Here is a 25977-nt window from a genome sequence, read left to right as displayed (position 1 = left end):
TAACCCTCCCTTGCTCTATCCAAAACAAACAAAAAAAGCAGTTTTGGCTTCAGTTCTACTTTAAGAACATTAGTCAAATGGATTATTTCAGTATCCCCAAAACAGGAGCAAGTTAAAATCTGCAATTAATTTCAAGAGTATTGTTTTGGTGTATACAACTGACACAGAGTGGATTGTTTTTAGAATGGAGTTTTACATTAAAGCAAAAGAAGAAGAAAAGCTTTCTTTCTCTTAAAGATATGTAATTGATAATAACTATATAGAGACGTGCATTGTGATGAATTCAAGTTCAGTAAAGCAAACTTAAGTTCCATTAAAATCAACTAAGCCATTGAACAGCATTATCAAAATGATTTTCTCTAAACAGGGAATATCTAAAATGTTAGACTGCAAAGGTCAAGTACCACTTAATGTAAATGTCAGACAGAATGAGATGCTGTAATAACTCTGGTTCCCTATAAAGCACACGGAGGGAGATGGTGGCCTCAGCTGGATAAACAGGAGCATTATCAGAGCTTGCAAGCCTTATGAAAATGAAGCCTTGATAAGAATCTATTGTGTCTGCATCTGCTGCTGATTTCAGTATAATTTCACAGTGGAATTTCAATACAACTTTTTTTGGGTCCTACACAATTACAATTTTTTACGTCTAATTAAACAATTGTGAGTTTGAAATCAATTGACAGAACGTATAAATGGGTTGTAATAGGATAAAGAGTAATTAAAGACCTTGAACTGTACATACAAAATGACACGCCTTGTTTTTTTTTGTTCTACAGAGGCTTAAAAACAGTATGGTGACCATTATGAGAACCCAAAGCCCCCCACATGTCATTCAGCAGCCCAATGTAAGAACTCTAGTGGCTCGTAGAGGCTCTCACATTGAACAGTTGAATAGTAGGATACTGACTCAAAGTTGGAGCAGAGGTCAAGGCGTGGGCATACCCTGCACTTGGGAACCTGGTGTGTCCAGGGCTCAGGGGAACAATTTAAAGAGAACCAGTCGTCAAAAAGCATCTGACAGAATCACAATCTCTAAATCTCTACTCTTAATCTGTTATAACAATGCAGGAAAATCACTCAGGAATTACTTCATTTTTACTATTTACTTGTGTCACAGACCAAGTATCTGTATCCATTGAGAGAGTCTGGGAAACTAGAAAGCACACTTGAGGCTGCATGAAAACACCGGGGGTCACTGGATGACACAGGATGTCCAAGGGCCAATGGTAAGATAGGATGCTTTAGGTGCACTGGGTGGCACATGTGCATGGATGCACATGAATTATTCATGTACAACCATGAAGTATTAGTTGTCCTTTCACCTTGACAGTTTAACTTAAAGCTAGCCATGCACAACAAGATTTTTCTTCTTCAGCCCCACACCTTTGGCTCCCTCACTTTGTGTTTACTATCACTTCACAGGATGACAGCTTTAATTGGGAGACAGATACACTTTAAGATATCATAGCAGTTGTTTTTTCCATGAATGCAATAAAAAAAAAGGAACTTTACAATTTATTTCCAAAAAGCAATTAAAGCTAAACATGTCACAAATATGAATAATAACAATTTACCCGTATCTCGGATCCAAGGCGATAGCTCTGGGGTGCTCCATCCCACCTGCTATCAATGTCGATCTCATTTTGCCATCTAATTTAGCAACTTCAATTTGATCCAAATTGCTGTCTATCCAATAGATGTTCCCAGCTATCCAGTCTATCGCTAAGCCCTCAGGTGTGGCCAGACCATGCTGAATGACAACTTCAATCCCACTAACACCTAGGAAAGGAGAGAAAGATTTTAACAACTGCTAATTAGCCCAGAAATATGCACACATTTTTATCAGCTGTAATCATTGCTGTCATTTATATTACAATTACAGGGAGGATCATTAGTAATCAGGAGTGAAAGGACTTTTACTGCTTTTGGCTTTTGTAAAGTTGACAAAAAAAATGGACTGTTAAGGTGCCCATACACCTTACGACCATCGCAAGACTTTTGTCTTGCGATGGTCCTATGCTTATTGAAAGCTCGTACGATCTGCCCACCTTGGACGGGCAGTTCGTACTTGCGATCATCGAAAGCCCGCCCCGCTGAGGGGCGGGCTTCCAATGACCGCAATGCAGAACGGGCAGTGTGCGCGTGTGCACACCGGCCCGTTCCACAGCTATCGAACGAGCAGGCTAGAAACCCGCCGACAATCGTACGATTCTCGGCGGGTTTTCGAGCATGCTAGTTCGACAAAAGACGTGCGACCGTACAGTAGAAACGGTTGCACGCCTTCCATACACTGTACGATTCTCGTCCGATCGTGGGATTTCCCGCGATTCTCGTAGAGAATCAGTACAGTTTAGGGCTCATTCGCACCACACAGCATGCACAGCCATTGACTGTAATAGGTGCTGTTTTTTCCCCAACTTGTATGTAATTCTTATGCTCTGCAACACAGAGTGTGTCAAAATTCAACATATCCTACTTTATTCAGGGAACAAAGGATATATAGCCAATTGCCTCGTTCGTGCAATGGGACTACCATGGGCAAAGCTGCCCAATATAACCCAATGCTGCTGGTAAAAACCAGCCCTTGCACTGCATTATGGCCACTTGATGGAGCATTGGAACTTGTTACGCTCCTTGGCTCCATCTAGTGGCCATAATGTGGTGTGAATGTAAAAGTCAGATTTTTTGCAGAACCAATTGCTCTGCGAACAATTTACAAATACATTCCTAAGTATACTTAGTCATAGCAAACATCTCTGTGAAACAAGGGTTCAAAAACTATATCCACATTAACATTGTTGCAGCATGTGTTTTTGGCGTTTCAATGCATGTTGACATATGTTGCAACAAGGTATGTTGTACAGTGTACGGACAGCATTTTTGATCCCTGAACGAACAGATAATTCCATTTTCGATCTGCAAAAAATGATTTTACTCACTTTCCTGCTCCTTTCTATGCCTATAAGGTTACAATACTTTACTGCTAGGTGCGAGGTGTGAAGCTAAGCCTTTATGAGCTTGTGCAGACATTTTCCACAGAGCTGTACCAAGATAAAGGGGCCATAACAATAACATTTTAGCCCTTTTCCAAAAAGATCACAATATAAAAGAAGGTATAAATACAAGAAGTATTTGAAATTAGGCAGCAGCAGTGCCATTTTAGGTAGCAGTATAGTGAAAGTAAAGGCTGAGGGCAGGAGAGAGATGCTAAGAATTGTGGTTCAATATCCGAACGAGATGAAAGATTTTGCAGCAAATTTTTTAGCAGGTTGTGGTTGAACTATAGTGATATAACTAACTATAGGTGTTACAGTGAGATAGCTAGGAAGCAAAGGCAGATTGCATCATCTGTTTGTTCTAAAAATGGCTACCAGCAAAAAGAAAAAAAAGGAGGAGAAAATAAAAACTATAAAAAAAGTAACTGAGAAGCATTTTAAGGAATCATGACTGTACTTGTAAGTTTCATCGTTTGTAAAGGTTTGGAAGGTCGACTTTACTTTGTTTGGGACACCCTGGATGAAGGTTTCAGTTTATACTGTAGGTTTTATCTATTAGATACTGAAAAGCTAGACTAGTGCTACTGTGAGCAGAATGTACTATTAAAAACAAAAAAGATGCAGCCAGAAGACTTGTTTGCATTGTTCCGGAAAAGTAACAGGAAAGTATAATGTAATTTTACTAGCTTGGTTTTTCCATCGTTTTGTTATTGTTCTGAATCTAGGGATTTGTAGATTAGCCACTAGAAGAGCTCTCAGCGGCTTGGTGCAAATATCCTGTTTGCTTCCTAAAAACTGTTGTGATGAGATATCAGCCACACAGGGGGTGCATTGTTTTCAATAAACTGGCTGGCTCATAGACTTCCATTGTAAAAAGAAACAGTGAAGCATAATCCCTGTGTAACCCTGCAAAGCAGGAAGCAGAACAGCATATTTAACCACTTCCCAATCAGTTAACACACATATACAGTTGTGGCAGCAAGAAGGTGTACTTTAACTTCCGGACTCGGCATATATGCGTCCACTGTTCTGTACTGGAAGCATGCTAACTGGCATGCTTTTAAAGACCGGCAGCAAGGGTTAAAAAAGCAAATACACTGTGGTGGGAATTTATCAAAACTGGAGCAGGCAAAATCTGGAGCAGTTGTCTACGGCAACCAATCAGCTTCTCTCTTCAGTCTGTTCAGTTAAGCTTTGGCAATGAAAGGTGGATGCTGATTGGTTTCCATGCACAGCTGCTCCAGATTTTGTCTGCTCCAGTTTTGATAAATTCCCCTCTGTATTGCCAAAGGTATGTGGGCATCACTCCAAATTATGAGCTCAGGTGTGTCTAGTGAATGGTGCTATTAATGACACCAATATGCCGGGACGCAAACAAAACTACAAGCCCTTGGATAGAATATGTAGTGAACACTATATGGACGTATTAAGCATATGTTATTGAAGTTGTGAAAGTTGAATGTGTTAAGTGGGCTGTAGTTTTCTAAAGACAACCAAATAAGGGGGTTATTATTGAATTCAAATTTTGGAAATGCAGTTAAATGTTGGTATTAATCAGTGTAAAACAAATTATATTGTTAACATAAACACAAAGTTATATGTATGCCTCATGTAAACCCCAAACTTATGCATACTGGTGTTATAAATATATAGGAGCAAGAGGCAAGGAAGCGAGATTATGCCTGATCCCTTGGAGGGTAGCTGATTTGGAGTTGGGTGCTGTTAATGCTTTGATGATTAATGACATTTTAAAAAATTTGGCCACCTTTTGGGAAATGCCTTTTGTTGTCCAAATGGGCACAAATTCCCTCAAACACCCTCTGAAATCCTGTAGAAAGCTTTGCCACAAGGGTGAAAGCCACAAGGGTGAAAGCTTGTGATAATGACATGGAATCATAATTTGTTGCAATTACTGTTTTGGTGGATTATACATTTGATGTCCACAAAAGCAAGTGTTGGTAAGGATCGCTTACCTGATGTGTCCGATAATCTGCCTCTGTAGATTTTGTCCTCAACAACATCCGTCCAATACAGCAAACTCTGATTGAAATGGAAATCGAGTGCTATCGTGTTCCTTAGACCGGGAACCAACAGACTGTAATCCCGTTTATGAAGGTCGATCCGTCTTATCTCGTGACGGATGGAAAAAATAATGTAAGCTTCAAATGCATCTGAAATTAAATTAAAATCATTATTAGTAATAAGCTCATTAAGAGCAGAAGTAAACACTACGGAGATGAGAATGGTAATTAGAAGGCTGGGTGACATGCCACAAACACAGATACAGGTCACAGCTGATCGCTAGATGGGCTTATTTATAACATAACATCATCCATTAAAACAATAAAATTGTTTTGACCTGCTGTACAAAAAACACTTTCACAGGCACTTCAGATGGGTAAAAATGTGTTATCTATTGAAGGCCAACTCTGGGAATATTTTTGTAAACAAAATGGAACCCTATAATGTTTCTTTCTAACATGATGTGGCCATGACACGAATGTCACAAAGTATTAGCCCTTATTCATACTGAATGTGTAGTGCCATGACGTCAATGAAAAAAAACCCTCAAAAACATGCATTTGCTGCATTTTTACATATTTTTACACGTGTATTTTTTTGCATTCACATCTATGTGCCGCAATCTGCTAGTTAAAACACGTGACTTTATATATGTGCGTAAAACGCATGTAAAAATGTGTACAAACGCGCAAAGAATGTGCTACACAAAACACGCTTAAAAAGCGCATATTTGATGTCGCTCAGATGTGAATGCAAGCTTACAGTTATTCCAAACTCTTATATTTCATTGAGCCACTTTTAGCTTTGATTACGGCACGCATTCACCATGGCATCATTTCAATAGGTTTATGCAATGTCACAACATTTAATTTCCGGCCAGAGTTGCATTAATTTTTCACCAAGATCTTGTAGTGATGATGGGAGAGTCAGACCACAGCCTAAAGTCTTCATCCCAAAGATTCCCAATGGGGTTAAGGTCTGGACTCTGTGGTGGCCAATCCATGTGTGAAAATGATGTTTCATGCCCTGAACCACTATTATGCCCAATGTGCCATCAGGAAAGAGAAAATCCATTGATGTAAAAACCTGGTCATTCAGTATATTCAGGTAGGCAGCTGACCTTATTTATTGAGCACATAATATTGCTGAAGCTAGACCTGACCAACTGAAGCAGTCCCTATAGCTCATATCCATTTGCTTAGCTAAATCCAGGTGGTGACTTTTTTTGTGGCCAGGCATTGTATTAATTCTTGAATATATTATATTTTTAAATATATACTATTAATAAGAATATATTACATTATATCAACAGATTCTTACATAAGCTCACATCTGACTGGCTCTCTTTAAAATGCACAATTCTTCAATTGCAAATTATCACAAGGAAGTTATGAATTCCCATCACCTACCCACACTGCTGCAGGTTTCCCCATCTGGGTTTAGGGTCCATCCTTCATAACACGAACATTTGACGACATGTTTGTGCTGCTCACACACTTGGCTGCACCTTAGATGCTTTGTGCAGTAATCCACAATGTCACAGGTTTTGTTATCTACACTTAGGTGCATACCCGGAGGACATGAACATACAATGCCCCTGCCCGGGGCCACACTGCACTGATGACTGCAGCCACCATTGTTCAAGTAACATTCATCTGCAACAGATACAAGAATAAAATAGCTTTGTTATGCTAATACAAAGTTCATGATTGTTTTTAAACACATAGTTGATGCTCAAATCCATTTTAAACCACATTTCTAACCATCAATACTTACAATAAAGCAAACCAGCAAATAAAGGATATATGTAAGGAGGAGCACAATGCATGGCAACACACCTGCTCTATGTGTGGTGTGTTATGATGCCATTCACAATTGTCAATGGCTCCCTAATTAATTGTACAGAAGAGAACAACGCACATTGTACTGCAGCATACCACAAGGCATATGAATGGGCAGCCTTAATGCAACACACTTTAAAACAAGTCATAACACACATTAACACATGTGCATTAATACAGCGTGATGGAACACTTCAGTGTGTATGGACCCTGAACCTCCCTACCTCTTAGTGATAGGGAGTGTGTGCTGCTGTTCACTTCCTCTATCTTTTAGAACAGACATGGCAGCCTAGTTTAACCTCCCTGGCGGTATGATTATTCAGGAATTTAGCATCCCAAAGCGGTACATTGTTTTTCATGGAAATTTGTTGTTTTATATTGTAGGCCCGTAATTCATAGTAAATCTTAGGAATAACTCACCTACATCTGTCCAAAAACAAGAGTCCAGTAGACATCCCAGGTATGATAAAGTTTCAAACACGAAATTAAAACATTATAATATATATAAATTATAAATAATTATAAGAAATTATAATATAATAAATAATTATAAAAAAATTATAATATAATAATAAAAAAATGGTCCAGTTAATGGGAATTCTGGGGGCGCTGCCTGATCAGTACCACAGTCAATAGAGTACCAAATTCGCATGTCACTGAGCTCGGTCACAGAATCGTCGCTGTTTTAGGTCAAAAGCGGTTTTAGACCAGGTAGAAAACAACGATAGTAATTTAGAATCACTTGCAAGTTATTCTAATTTACTATCGCTGTTTTCTACCTGGTCTGAAACCGCTTTTGACCTAAAGGGACGCTTTTTGGATGCCATGGACGTTCACAAGTTTCCAGGCAGAAAGAGCAGTAAGAGTGCAGGCAGGGCACTGGACAAAGCTCTAGGGACAAAATTGAAGTGAAATAGTTTGATACATAAGTGTAATCATAACAGATTACATTGTATTGTGTGTATTCTGTGTAAATGTCATGTTTTCACTTTTGAATTTCCCGCCGGCTCTGCCCCCCGCTGTAATGCCCGAAAACGAAACTAAAACTCAGATGCCGGCATCGGCCTGCCGCTTACAGCGGAGGACACCGTGGGCTCGCCGGGACAAGGTAAGTGACACTTTTCTATGCAATCCCGAGTCTGGCTCGGGGTTACCGTTCTTGGTACTGAAAATTAACCCTGAGCCAGAATACTGCCAAGGAGGTTAAGGATGATCAGAGGGTAGCAGACTGATCAGATCTAGTAGACATGTGCATTCGGATTTGAACCTGCAAATCAAAGAAATTCAGTTGATTTGGTAATTTGTCAAAATCCAAAATAACAAATGTATTATATGCCAGAATATACGAAAACTATATTCGGGCATACATAAATTAGTTTACAAAACGCTCGGCGGCCATATTATCCTGTGCATGCCCGTTGCCATCCTGGACGCGAAGCATATGACGTCATATTACGGCAACTAACGCTGACCATATTGGCCGCTGGCGTGTTCTGTGCATGCTTGCCGCCATCTTGAAGTAAATCTTGGTATACACCAAGACGGTGGCACTCTAACATGCAGGCGCTGCTATCTTAGTGTATACCAAGATAAACCCCATGATGCCGGCATGCCGGCGGCCGATATGGCCCCTGCTCATTCTGCAGTTTCAGTGTGCGGTTTCGGATTCGGAGGCTGTGTTTCCTTTGACAAAACGAATGAAAATGTTTTTCGGATTAATTTGTTGCGTCCGAAAACAATATTTTTTGCCGTGCACAAGTCTACAAATTATTAAACTAAACATGAGATTGTAGTCCGGGAGCGAGCTTGAAGCAGTGACTACTTTACAACACACACAGGGACCATGAGGAACAAAAGTAGCCACCCTTCAGAAGGAAGGACAGTGTCAGCACCAAATCAGAGATGATTTTAGGATCTACAGCCGAGTGATACACAAATAAGATACATTTTTGTTATTAGTTAAGGTACTTGAAGGCATATTTAAGATTTAACTTCTGAGTTTAGTCTCACTTTAAGTTCCATGTTATACCTACCATATTAACATATATAACAAATATATATATATATGATGTACAGAGAGAGAGAAAGAGAGAGTGAAAAGTAGTCAATAAATATACATAACATAAGGAGATTGGCTCTTTGTTAATCTTACAGCAGAACCTTAGAATACTCCATTAGAAACACATTTCATATATTTTTTCTCTAAATCACTTTCATGTCATTATTACTGACTCCCGAGATGAAGGAACAAGCCTAACAGATGACAGCAAGAAAATGGGCAATCTAAGTGGAGAAAATGGCATTTCCTTAACAGGCAGATATTTCTGCCTTGTCTAAGAGCAGCATTCAAGGCTTTAAATGTAAAGAAGGGACGGAGAGAACAAGGGAAGAAATATTAGGCGACTTGCAGGAAATTCACGGAAGTCTCCCAGTGAAAAGGTTAGCGTTTTGTGACAGTCTTTATTGTCAGTGACAGGCGGAATGCATGTAAAGTTAGAGAGGCCTTGTTTTAAGCGCAGGCAGGTTAGTGGAGGTGATTGGTAATTTCCAATCAGAGAGCTGAGGTTAGGTGTCATGACAGAATCCCATATTGAAGACATAAATAACTTGCATTTTAATGACATAGCCAGAACGTGGGTGGGAGGCTGATAAGAAAAAAAGAAAAGGAACAAAGTGCTGAATTTACTTGTTCCATCGAAACTGCATTTAAAATTTAATAGCCCTTACCTTAAAGCTGAATGTTCAGGCAGACAGCTCAATACAAATATGGGAGCTATTTTACCTGGCAAAGGATTTGTAATTCTGTCATCCAGTCCAGAGATTTACACAGCTCTGCCACACACCACAGCCCTGTGGAGGCCTGATTTTTCTCTCCTACAGTTAGATTACGTTAACAAGTCTCCTCCAAGCAACCAATGATGCATCCCAAGACATATTCAGCTGCCCTTATCCATTATTATTATTATTATTATTATTATTACATAGTATTTATATAGCGCCAACAGTTTGCGCAGCGCTTTACAATGTAAGGAAGATATTACAATTACAATACAATTCAAGGCAGGATGGTAAGGAGGGCCCTGCCCCTGAGGGCTTACAATCTGAAAGAGGAGGGGGAAATGATACATGAGGAGGTAGCTGTGTGGGGATGAATTGTTTGAGAATTGTTTGAGAATTATCCATTCACATGGGCCAGATATCTTGGGAGGGGCCAGATATCTTGGGGCTTTCAGACTTTGATAAGTGCCCTCACACAAACACCCACATCCTCCTGGGGATGGTTATGGAGATAAGGCCCTTGCCCCTATTACCAGAGAAAGGTACCCTCCCCATGTTGAGGGCAATTGTCATGGCATGGTTCAGAAGGAAGCGGGGTACACACTCACTTCACCCCACTTACTTTTCTGGCCTGCCAGGCTTCACGGCTGGATAAATATCAGGTATGGATATGAAGGGAAACCCGACATTGTTTTTCTTTTGTTTTTTTGCCTGAGGTCCCTCTTCAAATCCATAGCAGACCCTTATCAAGGATAAGGGTCTGATATAGAACTGATGGAGGTCCCCATAACCTTATAAAAAAGCAGGCAGCGAAATTATATTTAGTGGCAATTTGTTGTGAATGTCAATTCTCCTGTAGTACATTATATACACTGTAAGGTGTGCCGCTTCACAAGTGGCAGTTTAGGATGTTATTTAAAGGTATTTTGCATTTTTTATAAAATATTAGTACATGCCCCCAAGAGCAGTGCCTAGCTATCCATGTCCTTTGTTTGGGGGGGAATCCTCATGCCGGTTTTAATGTCACCTTTGCTGTAGTATATCCTACAGGTGCACTACTTCACAGGCAGGTTTATGGCATCCCCTAAGCATAGTTATTTGAAATAATTTTGTATCAAAAATGTTTCACTTTAGGCGTTCTTAAAGGAACTGCTCTCTTTCGAATGGTATTTTTAAAAACTTTTTTGGGATTGGTGCATGTCCTCAAACGCAATGCCCAGCATCCCATGCCCTTTGTTTAATAATCCCTTGCCAATTAGTATTGAAGATGGAGAGGGATGATTTTCAACCCCACTCAATTGAGTGGCGTTTATCACTAAAGTTTGCAATTTGAGGAAGCTAGGCGTGTTTGGATCATCGCTAGTAATAATGGTAAACCAAATATCTGCGTGTATTTTTCACACTTTTTTGTTGTGCATCTAATGTAAAACAAGCAATATTGCAGATCAACAGCTTTCCCAGCAGGAAGCTGTGATGCTGAACATTTGTCACTAAGCAACATATTCATCATGCAACTGTTGATAACACGTTGCTTTATGTCTTTGTTTTATTTATTTTTGTATTCTTCAATTTATTTCTCTGTATGTCTATATTTATTATCGATATGTGTTCATGCATTAGGATTTATTTCATTAGAATTCAAAATTATACAGTAATAGCATGACCATAACTATACGTGATGGGTTATTATAGCAAAACCATTAAAGGCCCCCCCCTGACTCTCTAATCTCAATCCATAATTGAGATTCTTCTAGTAATACAGATACTTATTGCATTCAATAAGTAGTCATATATAAGTTTCCAAACATATTGTGCTTGCCAATACTACCAACTTCCAAGAGTCCGTTTTGGTCCTTTAATGTGATAGGTGGCTTAACTGACCAACAAGGAGGCAGGGGGGAAGGGGTTAAGCTTGCTTTTTACAGGAAACATTAAGATTTGCACATAACTTCAGTCGCCTGTAGCTCTGTATCTATTGACCATTTTGAAATATTTACTTTATTGAGGGCAGTTCACAATAACAGGATTTCTTTTACTTACTGTAAAACCTGTTTCTTGGAGTTCATTAAGAGACTCAAGTTCAGTATTTAGGATACTGATGGGTTATACTGCCACCTTTAGGAGGATTTGGACAATGACAAACAAACAAAAATGTTGGGCTGCCTGGCATAATCCCTTCCACTCCCACTCCCAGCATGCTTGACGAGCCTCTGAATCCGAAACCGCACACTGAGAATTCAGAACGAGCGGCGGCCATGTCGGCCGGCGGCACGTTCTGCGATTGCGTGCCACCATCTTTGAGTGTATCTTGGTATACACCAAGATGGCGGCGGCTGTATGTTCGGGCGTCGCCATCTTGGTGAATACCAAGATATACTCAAAGATGGTGGCAAGCCTTGCGCAGAATGCACCAGCTGGCAATATGGCTGCTGCTCATTCTGTAAATTAATTTATGCATGCCCAAATATAGTTTTGATATATTCGGGCATATAATACATTTGTTATTTCGAATTCAGATGAACCGTTGAATAAACTGAATTTTGTTGATTTGCAGGTTTGTCTGAATCCGAATGCACATGTCTAGTCAGCATCAATTCAGAGATGATTTGAGGATCAACAGCCAAGTGATACACAAATAAGATAATTTTTTGTTAATATTTAAGGTACTTAAATGCATTTTTAAGTTTTAATGTCGCTTAATGTTATGAAATCTTGCATTGGAGTAACAAAAGCACCACAATAGATGTATCCTGCCATGCGACATGTTGGGTTTCCACAGCTCATTCATTTTCAATGAACCCTAAAGGGTTAATAAACCCTCGCATGTTTTTGCATATTTCTACTGCTAGCAAGCAGTAGATATATGCAAAATGATTTAAAAAAAAAACTTTTTCAAAGGGTTAATACTTACCTGTGTCTCCGCCGTGCACTCCCGTCCGAACATCTGAAAATGTCTCGGGCGGCCGCAAAGGATCTTGGGGCGGGCGCATGCGCAGTTCAGATGTTTGGCCGTGAGACGAGCAGAGACACAAGGTAAGTCTATGGACAGTGTGCCCCTGCAAGCAGACACCGTGGGACAGGAAGTGCCAGCAAGAACAGAGGAGTCAGCGCTGGATCGGAGACACCCACCAGCGCTGGAGGGACAGCTGAAAACTACACTAAAGAAGAAGATGATCGGATTAAGAGGCATGATTTAAAGTAAGTCCCTACACTAAAATTCGGGGGAGGGGGAAAACATTAGCCTTTAATGTCACTTTAATGTAAAGTAATGGAAAATACATGGCTCCTTTTTTTTTTTTTTTTACACCATGGCACCATGCACATTCTGCATGTATGTGTACTGTACTATAACACTGGTTATACAGCCTGCCCTAAGAATGCCGAAATAAAGTTAAAAAAAAAAACGGTCACCAGTACCTCAGTTAAAGAAAGGGTTGTAAAGAGGAATAAGATAAGGGGGTCTATATACAACATAGCTATATCCTGGTACAGCCTTATACACCAGGCAGATATTTAGGTGAATTTGGACTGAAACACACTTAATAAATGCAAAGAAAAGAGAGATTTGTGTGATCTATCGACAATAACAGGACTGACACCATACATTATTTTTAAAAAACTATAGTGGACAAATGAGCTTAGAATTGAAATAGAAGAAAATAGGAAGGAATAGCAGGAATAAGTTCCCAGAGACAAGCATTATCATCCCCTCCGGGATAGCCGGCGTGCCAATGATCTGCACATAAATTAGGTTTTTACCCAGCTAATGAATTAAATATCGCTTCCGGGAAAAAAAAATCACATTTGATCATAAGTTTCATCTTCGTGCCATGAAAGGGAATAATGAGTGGCTCTACATTGTGGCAACTTTCACCAGGAACACGACGAGTGTTATAAATAGACACTGAAATGGGAGAGATGCATCCATATATTTACTGGCTGTGAATCAGCACTGGAATGGTCTACTGTCACGATCCGATGATAAATTTATCTTGGGTTACCGTGCGCTCTACTCTGCTGCAACGCACACAATGGGACAGACACAAATAGGATACTTTATTTTCTCTGCAAAATGGGGCCCCTAAATGTGAAACAATAGTCTGCTCTCGATATTTAAATGAGTTCCAGTGCATATTCTGTGCTGATGTAGTTACTTTTATATTCTTCTTTTTAATGCTGAACTCCAGGCAACAGCTAAATACATTGTACATATATGAGAGCTGTTTCCTTCCTTACATTTCTGTCCATCCAGTCCTGAATGTACACAGCTCTGACTCACAGCACAGTCCTGTCTGTCAGGCAAGAGGACCAGATGTCATGGTTTCTTACCCTTCCTCCTCGAGTTGGCTGCAGCATGACCTGTTTGCAGTATGTTTGACACTGCTGTTGCTCTTTGGCGCCCTCTTATGTCCAAACCTGTAAACATCATCATTCTGCAACCCCTGCCAAAACGTCTGACAAATTTCTGTCACAGACTGATGGTGCAAACACCAGCTCACTATTTAACCAACAGCTGGTCCATTTGGTTGCAACCCTTGCATTTGTTCTGATCAAACAAGTGCCCTGCTGTTGTTCCTGTTCACCGTGAATGATCCTGGCTCTTGCTGACTGATCACTTGGTTCCTGACTCCGGCTATTGGTTCTGTTCATCCTGCTCTCAGTGTTCCCTGACCTGGTTCCACTGACTACCAGCTGTGGCTTCTGACCTCTGGTTTGGCAGGGATGACATCCTGGACTTTCTCCATTGTTTTTTGTAGTTATTTTTTGTTGTTGTTTTCAATAAACTCCTTTTATTTTTTAAACATGCACTTTACGTTTCTGCCTAATTTCTTGGTTCCCTAACACCGGATCTTTCTCTGCTGCACTACTTCACGTTCACTTAAAGGTCTCCTTCCCACTCCAACTCTGTGACTGGACAGTGAAAGAAGAAACAGCAGAAAGATGAGCTCATCACTCTGTTACTTTGCTCACTGCTCCTATCCGCATTCTCCGTGCACTGCAATGCACCTGTGCTCTGAAAGCTATTCTCCACTCTCTTCCTCCAGGCCAAGCTCTACTGTGCCTTATAATATTAGGGACTAATGTATAAAGGTTCAGACAGACTTTTAACCGCTAGATGAAGCTAGAAGAACATAGGATGTTCCTATGCTCCCTGGCTCTATCTAGTGGCTGCAATGCCATGAGGACGGTATTTGCCCGGCCCTACGCCGGGAGAAGCTTATATACATCAAAATGTAGTGGATCCCATCGCACTCCTGACCGAATCAAACCCACGTTTGCTGTGCAGATGCTTCCGCACAGCAAACGTAATAAACAAAAAGTCACTCGCCCTCCATTGCCAATTATGATCAATCTTTATTGACCATAGTGATGTCACATTACTCAAGCAACGTTTCGGAACCAATCGCTTTTTGTTTGCCTGAAGAAGGAACCGCTTGGTTTCAAAACGTCGCTTGAGTAATGTGACATCACTATGGTCAATAAAGATTGATTATAATTTGCAATGGCGTGTGAGTGATTTTTTGCTTATTGCTAAATATACATCAGTCCCTAAGGGGTCTATTCACGAAGCTGCCGAAGGATTTAGCTGTAGCTTCGGCCGATCCTTCGGCTAGCTTCGGCCCCTGGACCCCTTCGGTTCAGTAGAATCGAAGGGGTGCTGTACGGGCTATTCACAATAGCTCGTACAGCTCCCGAACCTGGCCGAGCGGCTCAGTCGGGGCCGAACGCATATGCATCGGCTCGGCTGAGCCGTGCTGAAAGCCGAAGCTGCTTCTGACAGCCTGCTTCTGACAGCTGGGCGGAGCCAGCCATCTGGCTCCGGTCACTTGCAGAGAGATCAGCGTCCCTGGTTACCTGCTAACCCGGGACAGTGATCTCCAAACAGCTAACTCTCCCTGGCGCTCCGGGAGTCTCCTGCTCCAGGCCGCCAAGGAGAGAAACACTGCTGTGTCTTTCTTTTTCTTTATTCTGACACGGAGCGATGTCAGAATAGAGAAAAAAATGTTTCCAATTGAAATACATTGCTACATTACTATTGGCTATTTTCAATTTGCAATAGCCAATAGTAAACTAGCATTGTACCCGCCCTCTGCTGCAGTTCTTCATCAGGTCCATCAGCAGAGGGCAGGTACAATGCTAGTTTACTATTGGCTATTGCAAATTGAAATAGCCAATAGTAATGTAGCAATGTATTTCAATGGGATTTTTTTTTTCCAGATGTTTGATCGGCTGAGTCGAACTCCTTCTGCACTTCAGGTCGGCCGAACATGCTGAGCATGTTCGGCCGACCCGAAGCCATGTGAAGCAACATTTTTGGCTATCAAACAATACATTTGTTTGAAAAGATCTATATAGACTTTAACAGTTACAAATAAAGAAGGATATATATGTACAGTAATACCTTGGTTCATGAACACTTCTGTTCGTGAACAATTTGATTCGCAAACAGGAAGTTCAGCAACATTTTGCTTCTGTTCGCAAACTCCAGATCGGGGGATGACCACGATCGCGACCATCTTCCACGCTCTGACACGTAGTCGTGGCTTCCTCTAGTCGAGATTGCGGTCGCAGGCAGACTGGTGCACACTTGCTGTGAAACTTTTTTATGTGTTTTTTAGCACATACAGTACTGTATAGCATTATTCAATCCAGCATGACTCCAAAGAAAGTGCAGAGCAAGCATGGTGGTAAAAAGAAAGTGCAGAGTGCTAATGAATTTACATATGGTTCAGAACGGATTAACCTCATTTACATAGGGAAAATTTGATTCTGTTTGCAACCAATTCGGTTCGCGACCAGAATCGTGGAACCAATTAAGTTCATGAACCGAGGTACCACTGTATATATATAGGTATTTGGATCCAAAAGAGGGACAGTTGGTAGCCAGATACCAAGTAGCTAAAAAGTATTTCCATCTGCTAGTGTCAATCCACAGCAGGTACCTAAGGCTAATGTAGCATTGGTAAGCTTACTGGTCATCCTTAAAGGGAATGTAAACCCTATCAATGCATGTCTCCTATTCACTGTGTTTTGGGTTGCTAAATATACCATCAAAAGTGTTTTTTGTTGTTTCTTTTTGATACCTGTTATTTTTTCAGAAATCTTGTGAGCTGATAACGTCCTCTGCTCTTTGCCTGTGCACATGTAGAGGTATAGGGAGGAGGGGAGTAGAGGGGGTAAGTAGAGGATGGTGTTCTTTGTAATCCATCAGAAATGAAGTAGGCAGGACTGGAATTCAGAGCTGTGATGTCATGGTAAAGAGAAAGTTATATTGCTCACACATGAATGGTTATTTTTATATACTTGCAGCATGTTTACATGTTCAAAGAGATAAAACATGGAGATATGTGCATGTATTCCCTAGATGTACCAAATATGTTTCCAATAGACATGTACATTTTGTTTCATTCCAAATGGATATTTGTATCAATTTTATTAAATTGGGACATTCATATGCATTCGAATTTCACAATTTGAATGTGACTGAATGCGAACTCAAGAAAGTTTTCTTGTACTATTGTCCTTGATCTTGTTGTCTCCTGAGAACCATAATAGAATCAATAGTTGTACTATTTTAAAAAAAAATCATTTGCACACTGTTAGCAAACAGAATGCCCACACAGAAGAGCAGATGGTCATGTGCCCATAAATCTTGGCAACCTTTCTCTCTTTTTAGTAGGTTCAGTTGTGTTCACATGCTGGCTATACACTGCTCAAAATGTGATTAATTCCTACTGAAATGGGTTGTGATTGGCCCCTTCGATCAGCCCAAAAGAGCAGGGTAGAAAATTGTTGGCTAAACGGGTGTTTGTGTATTCAGCAGCTTTGTGCCCACCGGCTGCTAAATACAATGGCCAGTAGGGGAGGTTCTGTCATCCGCGCTGCACAGCTTAACCTGCGCATAAAAGTTTCACAGCATTTTTGTATTTTATTTTCTCACTTATGTTCCATTAGTTAAGTATCAAGAGCTTTAAGAAGGAGCAAAATAAATCATTAGGTGAAATAGAAAACTTCTATAAAGTTGGAAAACCCATTAAAAACATCAAGTAGAACATATCAATTTAAGAAGGAAAATACCACAAATTTCGCCTTCGTCGGATCCATCGGGACAATCTCGTCTACCATTGCAGAGCTTCTCGGGCTGAAGGCAGATGGAGGTATCGTTAGCACAGGGGAATTTAGGTGGTCCACACAAATAACCTTCGCAATTATCCTCATCAGAATGGTCCTCACAATCAATATCTCCATCACATACCCACGCATTGCTAATGCATCTCCCTTGGAAAACAGAAACAACATAGTTATAAGAAGACAGCATTTGTCGCATGTTCAAATCAATTACACCCCTGTTGACACCTTTATACCAATGAGGCAGCCAAAGAGAATTTAACTAATCGATTCACTTGGGGTCAGTAATGTCATTAATACATTATGGGCCAGGATCTAGTAAATGGTGCTTCAAGCACTACAAACAAAGAGGTAAATAGATATTTGAAATACAAATATGTAAACTGATTTTAAGATCACTCCAACTTTCAGCAACGGTTATTTACATTTGAGGCGTATCAAAATAAAAAGTATGAAAAATCTTAGAGTTCGGTTTTTTTTAGTAAGCAACCACAGCCTGAATAAAAAAGACTGCCCACTGCCAATATACGTCAGAAAGGGATCCTCACTCTCTGTGTGGAAGCAGTGGGCTCACTGCAGAGGTCCAGCGTACCACCCGCCGACCCGGACTTTTATCTCTGCAAAAAGAAGGGATGCATGACCCTTGACGATTGGAAGCTGTGTTTGTGCACAGAGAGCAAGGGACATTATCTGCAGCTTGCTGTCAGGGGACAGGCCTTTCTACTGAAAGTGACACTAAACTCAAGAGTTCAATTTTAAAAATGCATTTAAATACCCTATTAATAAAAAATTAGCTTATTTGTGTATCACTCAGCTGTAGATCCTCAAGTCATCTCTGAATTGGTGCTGACACTGTCCCTCCTTCTGGAGGATGACTACTTATGTTCCCCATGGTCACTTTGGGTGTTGCAAATTAGACACTGCTCCAAGATTGCTCCCAAGATGGACTATAATCTCAATTAAAATTATTAAAATAAACCCGAGATTGTAGTCCATTACAGAAGCCAGCTTGGAGTGGTGCTACTTTACAACACATGCAGAAACTATGGGGAAGAAAAGTATCCACCCTCCAGAAGGAATGACAGTGTCAGCACCAAATCGGACATTGTTTGAGGATCTACAGCCGAGTGATACGCAAATTAGAATTCCTTGTAGGCAAATTTGACCAAGTCTGAAGCGAACTAAAGCCCATTGACGCAGGCTCTCATTCTTGGTTTATAACTCTGTAAGTCATTGAAGTTGAAGCTTCTGATATGCATACTTGTTTGGAGTCCATGATTAATGAGCGGGGCCAACTGTTTGCAAATTAATCTAGATGTAAACACTAAGGGGTTCATATTTAAATCATTCACACAGTGAACAGCTAGGAAAAAAGATTTGCAGAGCATTAAGGTCACTAGATGGAGCCCAGGAATACTGCAATTCACTGTGGGAATGTTCTATAAATCAACCCCTATACATTGGTGACAACAATAGACTGTGCCTGTGCAATGTGTGTTAAAACAGCAACTTGTAGTCTCTATCGGAGGCTTGTGTTACAGGTTGACAATGGAGGAGCGCAGTTGGAAGACAGTAAGAACTTTCATAAGAGGATTGTTTGATATTATTTTAATTAAAGCTGCAGATTTAACCAGCTCTCACACTTGTAAACCCCCTACGGAGTAATTTTAAAATTTTTGCTTTGGACCAGTTAATTTTGCAATTACCTAAAATAACTTAGTTGTAATAATGATATTGCACAATAAAACACAATAACACAATCAAAAATGTTGTTACTGTAGATAAAACTATAAATGTTATTTTATAACTGGTCCTGTTCAAAATGATGCTAAAATTACAATTCTGCAACAAAGGTATTTACCAATAAAATAAAGGCCAGATTTTTTTATTTTGACAGCCAGGAATAGTTGACAAATGCTGTGTGTGTGTGGGGGGGGCGGCAGAGAGGAAGGAAGGGCGGGACATGCTACACATGCCCTGTGTATTTTATTGATTCTTTTTTAGACATAATGTTTTTATATTACAAAAACATTTTTTCACATTCACATACATTAGATTCATGGTAATGTATTATGGGAACATAGTATCCTTAATGTAACACACAGTACATATTTGTCATATTACCTTACACAGTTACCAATATTTTAATAAGTTGTCTGTGGTGTCACATTGCATGTTAGGATGAGATGGAAAAGGCAAGAGATCCAATACTCAATGCCTCTTAGTGTATGCGTGAATTGGGGAGACAAAGCAATGGGCATTGGAAAAAGTACATTGGGTGGGTTTGTGAGCAAGCAGAAAGTGTGAAAAATTAGAGAAAAAAAAGGGGGGAGGGGGTGGAAGAGGGGAGGGAAAAATAGAAGTGGGGAGGAGGGTTCAATTTACTTTTATGTAGCATGCCCAATGTTCACAACTAGTTAAAAAAAGACTAAACATGACTTCAAATTAAATTTTAAAGACTTTAGTGAATGGGTTTACATTTACTTTAATACAAGTAAATATTTCTATCCTGACAGTTTCCCTTTAATGTTAAAACACTCAGAGCAAGCATGAAAGAACCTTTTATTTGAAAAGCACACCCTCAAGTGGATTGCTCTTGCTACAAAAGGACTCGATACAAAATGGGCCACTTATTAAAAATGTGCACTATGAGGCATCGGCTATTCTCTCAGGCAGGTACCAAGCACCTGTTGCGAAGTTTCTGTGAATGACATCAAAGGCAGCTGAGACACACATAAGATCAATTGCATACGGGCAAAATAAAATCATCTCCACAGAAGCATTCATCCAACGGTTTCCATCAGTGTTGAAACACCGTTTCAGATTGCTTGGTAGTGACCTATACCATACCCCAGGAAAAAGATAACTGGTGCGTATACTATATTTATGTTACTATCTAGTGAAAAAAAATTTACAGGGTCAGCACACCCATCTAGATATTTCAGCTTGTGGTAGCCGCCGGAAAAATAAAGTCCTCATTGAGGAAATTGCTCCTTAAAATTATCCTAAAGTCAAAAGGGTTTTTAGATATTATAAATGCTGATTCAATAGGTTAAGAGCACAGTAGTTGTGAAGTATTGTACAGAGAACTCATACAGAGGACAGCGGTCTTTGTTTCCAGTTTACTGCCAGGGATTGGGAGACTGGGCAATGATTGCAGTTATTACTATTATTATTATTATTATACAGGATTTATATAGCACCCAACAGTTTGTGCAGCGCTTTACAATATAAGGAAGACATTACAACCACAATACAATTCAAGACAAGATGGTAAGGAGGGCCCTGCCCCTGAGGGCTTACAATATAAGAGGGAGGGGCAAGTGATACATGAGGAGGCAGTTCCATTATAGACCAAAAAAGACATTTGAAAACGTTATGCACCCTGACTAAATTGGGCTTCAAAAAGTGACAGTTATTTTTAGTTGAGTACAATGAGATTTACAGGGTTATTCACAAACGGGTGAAGAGTTTGGAGAAGGCAGAAGTGAACAATCTAGGACAAAAAGCTGAACTGGAAAGTGAGCTGAATTGGAGAATTTTTCCAAATCATTTTGGCCTAGATTGTTCACTTCTGCTGCCTTCTCCAAACTTGTCACCCTTTTCTGAATACCCCTGTTAATGATTACAATCACATGCATAAATGAAATGGCCTTATGCTTGTGTTAAAGGGTTAGTTCACCTTTTTTTTTAAAAATGCCCATGTATTCCAGCACCCCCGGAACATTAGAAACACTGCATCTATAATGCCTATTGAAAAAATCGGGCTGCCAACAGACCACAACATCCCAAATATTGGACGCACCACAACATTTTGATACAGTGCACCGCAACATAGTATTTAGTAGTAATACTTTAGCACAGTGGTGGGAGACTCCGGCCCCCAGCTATGCTTTAACTACAAATCCCAACATGCAACTGCCTCTGTGAGTCATGCCTGTAACCAGTGGCGGAACAAACACCATAGCGACCCAGGCAGCCGCTATGAATCCCCCTGATGCTATGCGGGCCATCTGGGTCGCTATGGCATCTCAGGCTGCTGGCTGTCACAGGCGGCTGTGAGTAGGAACACACCACTGTTCAGATCACTGATCAAGTCAGTGATCTGTGCAGCGGCAGCGCATTCCTCCTCACAGCTGCTACTGAGTCAGTGACAGCCAGCAGCTGTGGAGGAGGCCATGCGCACTAGCTCCATCTGCTGTACATCTCCAACTGGTCACACCGTCACCAGTGTGACGTGCCCAGTTGGAGAGCTCGACAAGTCGGAGCTTTCAATAGAACACCAGTGTCAGCAGTGAAGGAAAAGGGGGGCCCAGCGATGGAGGAGGTAGAGCCCGGCGATGGAGGAGGCGGAGAGCAATCGGATCTACCAGGTAAGAGGGTTTAACCAGCCCATCTGAGACCCTGCAGAGCCCACCATAGAGAGTCTATGGTGGGCTCTGCAGGGTCATTCTTAGGTGGGTTGTTTTGTATATAAGGTGGGCGTAACTAGAAATCACAGGGCCCCATACAAAATGTTGCTATGAGGCCCTGTGATTTCTAGTTACGCCTCTGCCTGTAACTATCAGTCTTTCAATGCCTCATGGGACTTGAAGTTCCCCAACAGCTGGAGGGCTGAAGTTGCACATCCCTGCTTAAGTGCATTGGGTGCTGTTCAAAATGAATGACATTGCAACATGAAAAGTATGTTAACACGCACATTCTCACAGTGCTTAGATTTAAATCAGCCCTAAAGCTATTGCAGCTCTATTCACAGTCCTGTAAAACAAACTCCATAACAATGCAATAACTTCACAGACAGTAAAAAAAACATGAAATACTTCTAATAAATACATGCCCTGGCATAAGATATACTATGAAGTTCATCTCTATTTAATTGCTCCAGTCACATTAAAACACTTCTATTATGACATTAGTTGTTCTCTCTTTCATGTCAGACAGGCAGAGTGAAGGTTTGAGTCTTGTTGACATATGTTTCATTTCCAATATCAATCACTGCACATCCCCCATTTAAAAAAAGGAAAAATCCAATTGTCTTGTACTGGAAGTATCACATTTGAATTACAAATGGTTGTATTACAAAAAAGCAAAAAGGAGGAGAGAGAGAGAAGGTTTTTCTACAACAAAAGCAATTCACTGAAGTAAATCAGCTTAATTAAATATATTTCACATCTAAGCATCTAAGAAAAGTAGAATATAAAATGTAGCCCTGACTCCACTGGGGACAGAACTATTGGTGAGATTATTAATACTGAAACTGAAAAAGGCAGAATGAACTTTTATTTGACTCTGTTAAAGTAATCCACTTTATTTATTAAAGGCCAATGCCATCAAAAACTGTTATTCCAATGTTTTTTATATCACTCAGAAACTATAATAGAAAAACGCCCTCACAGTAGTTGTTCTTTCCATTCCTCACACAAGGCTACAGACAATGTGAAGCCTTGGTATAGTATTGAAAAAGAAGAAAGGTGTGGCTTTAATGGTGCCAAAAGACAATTCCAAGACAAATACGGATACAAATCTATTTTTTTTTATATTTGAGATAGAATAAAAAAGATAAAAATGATGATGATCACCAGACAGATAACTCACAATGAATTCACTCCACTTGAATAGTTGGGTCAATATACATGATTGATTCGCAACAACAAACATAAATAACATGATTCACAGTGATGATATGAACATGATTGATCGGACTGATTCAGAATTGAGGGGTCGCACAATTGCTGACTCACCTCAGTTTTGATCTAGCCAGAAAGATGGTACATGATTTTAAAAATAAATAAACTCAAAATGATCAATTTGTACAGATAGATTCAAAGTGGAGGGATCACTGGTTGCTCAATGTTTCGCGCTGAAAAAAGTGCTTCGTCAGGAGATAGAGAGTATCTTCGAGAGGTGAGCAGGTGTGCGTCAAAGCAGACCAGTCCGGGCAGAACCCACAATCAGGGGACAAAGGGGCGAAGCCCACCACCCTGCAGGCACACAGCAGGAGGTAGGAGTCACACATTCTTCATCTTGTGCGGCTCTGGGGTGGCTGTGTTGGAGGCTGGTGGCTCTGGGGGTGTGGAGTTATGTGACCCTGTCTAGTGACGTTTGCTGGCCTGTTGCTGAGAAATGGGCTGGGTTCCTCTTCTGAATGTGGAACCCAGCCCATTCAGAAGAGGAACCATCAACCAATTGTATGATAGAAGCCTTGGTATAGCTGGATCCAGGGTCGTCACTATAATAAGGTAGCCGTCATCTCTTTGGGTCAGGTGGTGGGTATGGCAGGCAGAGCAGCATGTTTGTAGCGTTTCTGCCACCCCATTTCTGGCCAGAGCATCCCAGGTTGCTAAGAAACGGGCGGGGAGATGTATAAGGGCCATACACGCCCCCCTCCATCCCCCCGTGTCCAGCTCTTAGCAACTTAGGATGCTCTGGATGGTTATCGCTCAGCTCCTGACAATCAGTGATGTCTCTTGTTGCCAGCAGCTGGACGGGATGTCGGTCAGAGCTGGAGCCAGAGCTGCCCCCCCAAACAACCCCATTTCTGGTTGTTAGTGTGCACCATCAGCACCTACCTGTGAAGCAGTGAAAGGGCTAGGGACACCTTTGGCTGGATCCCTCAGTTTCTAATACTTAAAGCTGAGCTCCAGCCTTGCCATCAGTTTGGCACAGTTGTACAGACTCCTCCCGTGGACTGAAGTTGCTTACTCTGACTTCACTGCACATTGTGAGCTTCTCAGATAGTCTTCCTTGTTTCCTATCTTGAGGACATTCAGCATCATCGAGGTCTTCCCTCCTGGCCCACCCTTCAGCTGGAATCATCTTTGTTTTTTGGGTTTTTTCTGTGTCACTGCTAGATAGATTTCCCTTCACTTCCTCTTCCTCTGATTTCCTGCCACTGAGCCAGGAGGTGAGGGGTAATCTCTACAAAAGGGACACAGAAAACAATAGAACCTGACACACCCTTCCCTACTCTATCCAAGACAACACAACATTTTTTGTCTGGAATTGGACTACACTACTTAGACCATTCAAAGTAAAGGGTCAGTGCCACCCGCCCCACAGCAAGTTATACTAACCAATAGGAGCCCCCTCACTGCCTCCCAGCTCCAAAGAAGCCCTACGTTGCTCTAACGCACATGTGTCAAACTCAAGGCCCAGGGGCCGAATCCGGCCCACCAGGCCATTTCCTAGACTTCTACTTTCAGATCTAGATATTAAGTTATTACTAAAACAAGTGATAATTGAATGCAGAGGCAATTATGATAAAGATTGACCTTCACTATGTGCCAATTGGGCCAATTCCCAAACCTGAAAACCATTACATGAACCAGGGCAAGGTCATCATCCACCAAGGTAAGCTACACCATCCAACATCAAAACTTACCCAGGGGGCACACTGGTAGTTGGGAGCCAGCGAGGCAGTGTGGATTGGTGAGTTCTCCCTGCTATGTTTTGGGTTACTGGCAGACACTGTCGCTTTGCCCTGAATGGGCAAGTATTTTTAATCTTTTAACGTAGCATTTGCATAAATTCCAAAGATCAGCATGACACTCAAGGAAGCAACAATTCCCGAAGAAGGTCAGAACTGGCACCAATTATTTTGAGGATTTGAAAGATGATACTTAAATCTTTTAAACAAGGGGTCTCTTGGCTCCGTGTAATATCAGGGAGGTGAGATTCTTGAATGTTCATAACATCAAACACAAGCTTGGCTATTTGCAAGTCTCCTGTAGGTTTAGCCTATCAAAGCAAAAAGTGCTGAAGTTACGCTTTTCCTAAAAGCTCTGTAATACATCATGAAGGGTCCTGAAGCCGTGGGTGTTTGCAGATGCCTGCTGGTCTTCTTTCACCAATAAAGCAGCTACACAAATTGATCTCCAGGTGCCGCTAAATTCGTTTAGGCTGAGGAATGTTTGTTTTAAAGGAAAATTATAGTACGTTTTCGATAAGTACACCTTTTAAATTAATACTATAACATTAATGGGAAGGTAATATGTGACATAAATGATATATTACTAGATTATTGTTCCATATTTTTATAATTTTATTACATCTTTAATCTAGTGGTTTTCTGTATGAAAACACAGTTAGCTTCCCCAATTTACAAATGGTGAGGTAGAGAGGCTGATACTTGGAATAGGTGATAACAAGGCAATTCTTGCTAGTAGCCAGTCAGAAACCTTGCCTCACTTTCAACTCTTACTGGTGGA

At 40.8% G+C, this 25977-nt stretch overlaps 1 protein-coding gene across 1 annotated transcript in view; it reads right to left on the bottom strand.

Annotated features, from left to right (window-relative positions):
- Positions 1-25977, bottom strand: part of LRP1B (LDL receptor related protein 1B) — a 1026358-nt gene that overhangs the window by 465288 nt on the left and 535093 nt on the right. Inside the window, exons 23-26 of the mRNA XM_018554232.1 lie at positions 17720-17920; positions 6431-6676; positions 4973-5170; positions 1578-1782 (exon numbers count right to left, since the gene is read on the bottom strand). Of these exons, the coding sequence (XP_018409734.1) occupies positions 1578-1782; positions 4973-5170; positions 6431-6676; positions 17720-17920 (850 nt within the window). The remainder of the gene's footprint in view (positions 1-1577; positions 1783-4972; positions 5171-6430; positions 6677-17719; positions 17921-25977) is intronic.

Source organism: Nanorana parkeri, unplaced genomic scaffold, assembly GCF_000935625.1.
Source record: "Nanorana parkeri isolate BGI_ZX_2015 unplaced genomic scaffold, ASM93562v1 scaffold148, whole genome shotgun sequence".
Taxonomy (NCBI): domain Eukaryota; kingdom Metazoa; phylum Chordata; class Amphibia; order Anura; family Dicroglossidae; genus Nanorana; species Nanorana parkeri.
Note: the sequence above shows the minus strand (reverse complement) of the source record. Positions and strands in the feature narration are given on the sequence as shown.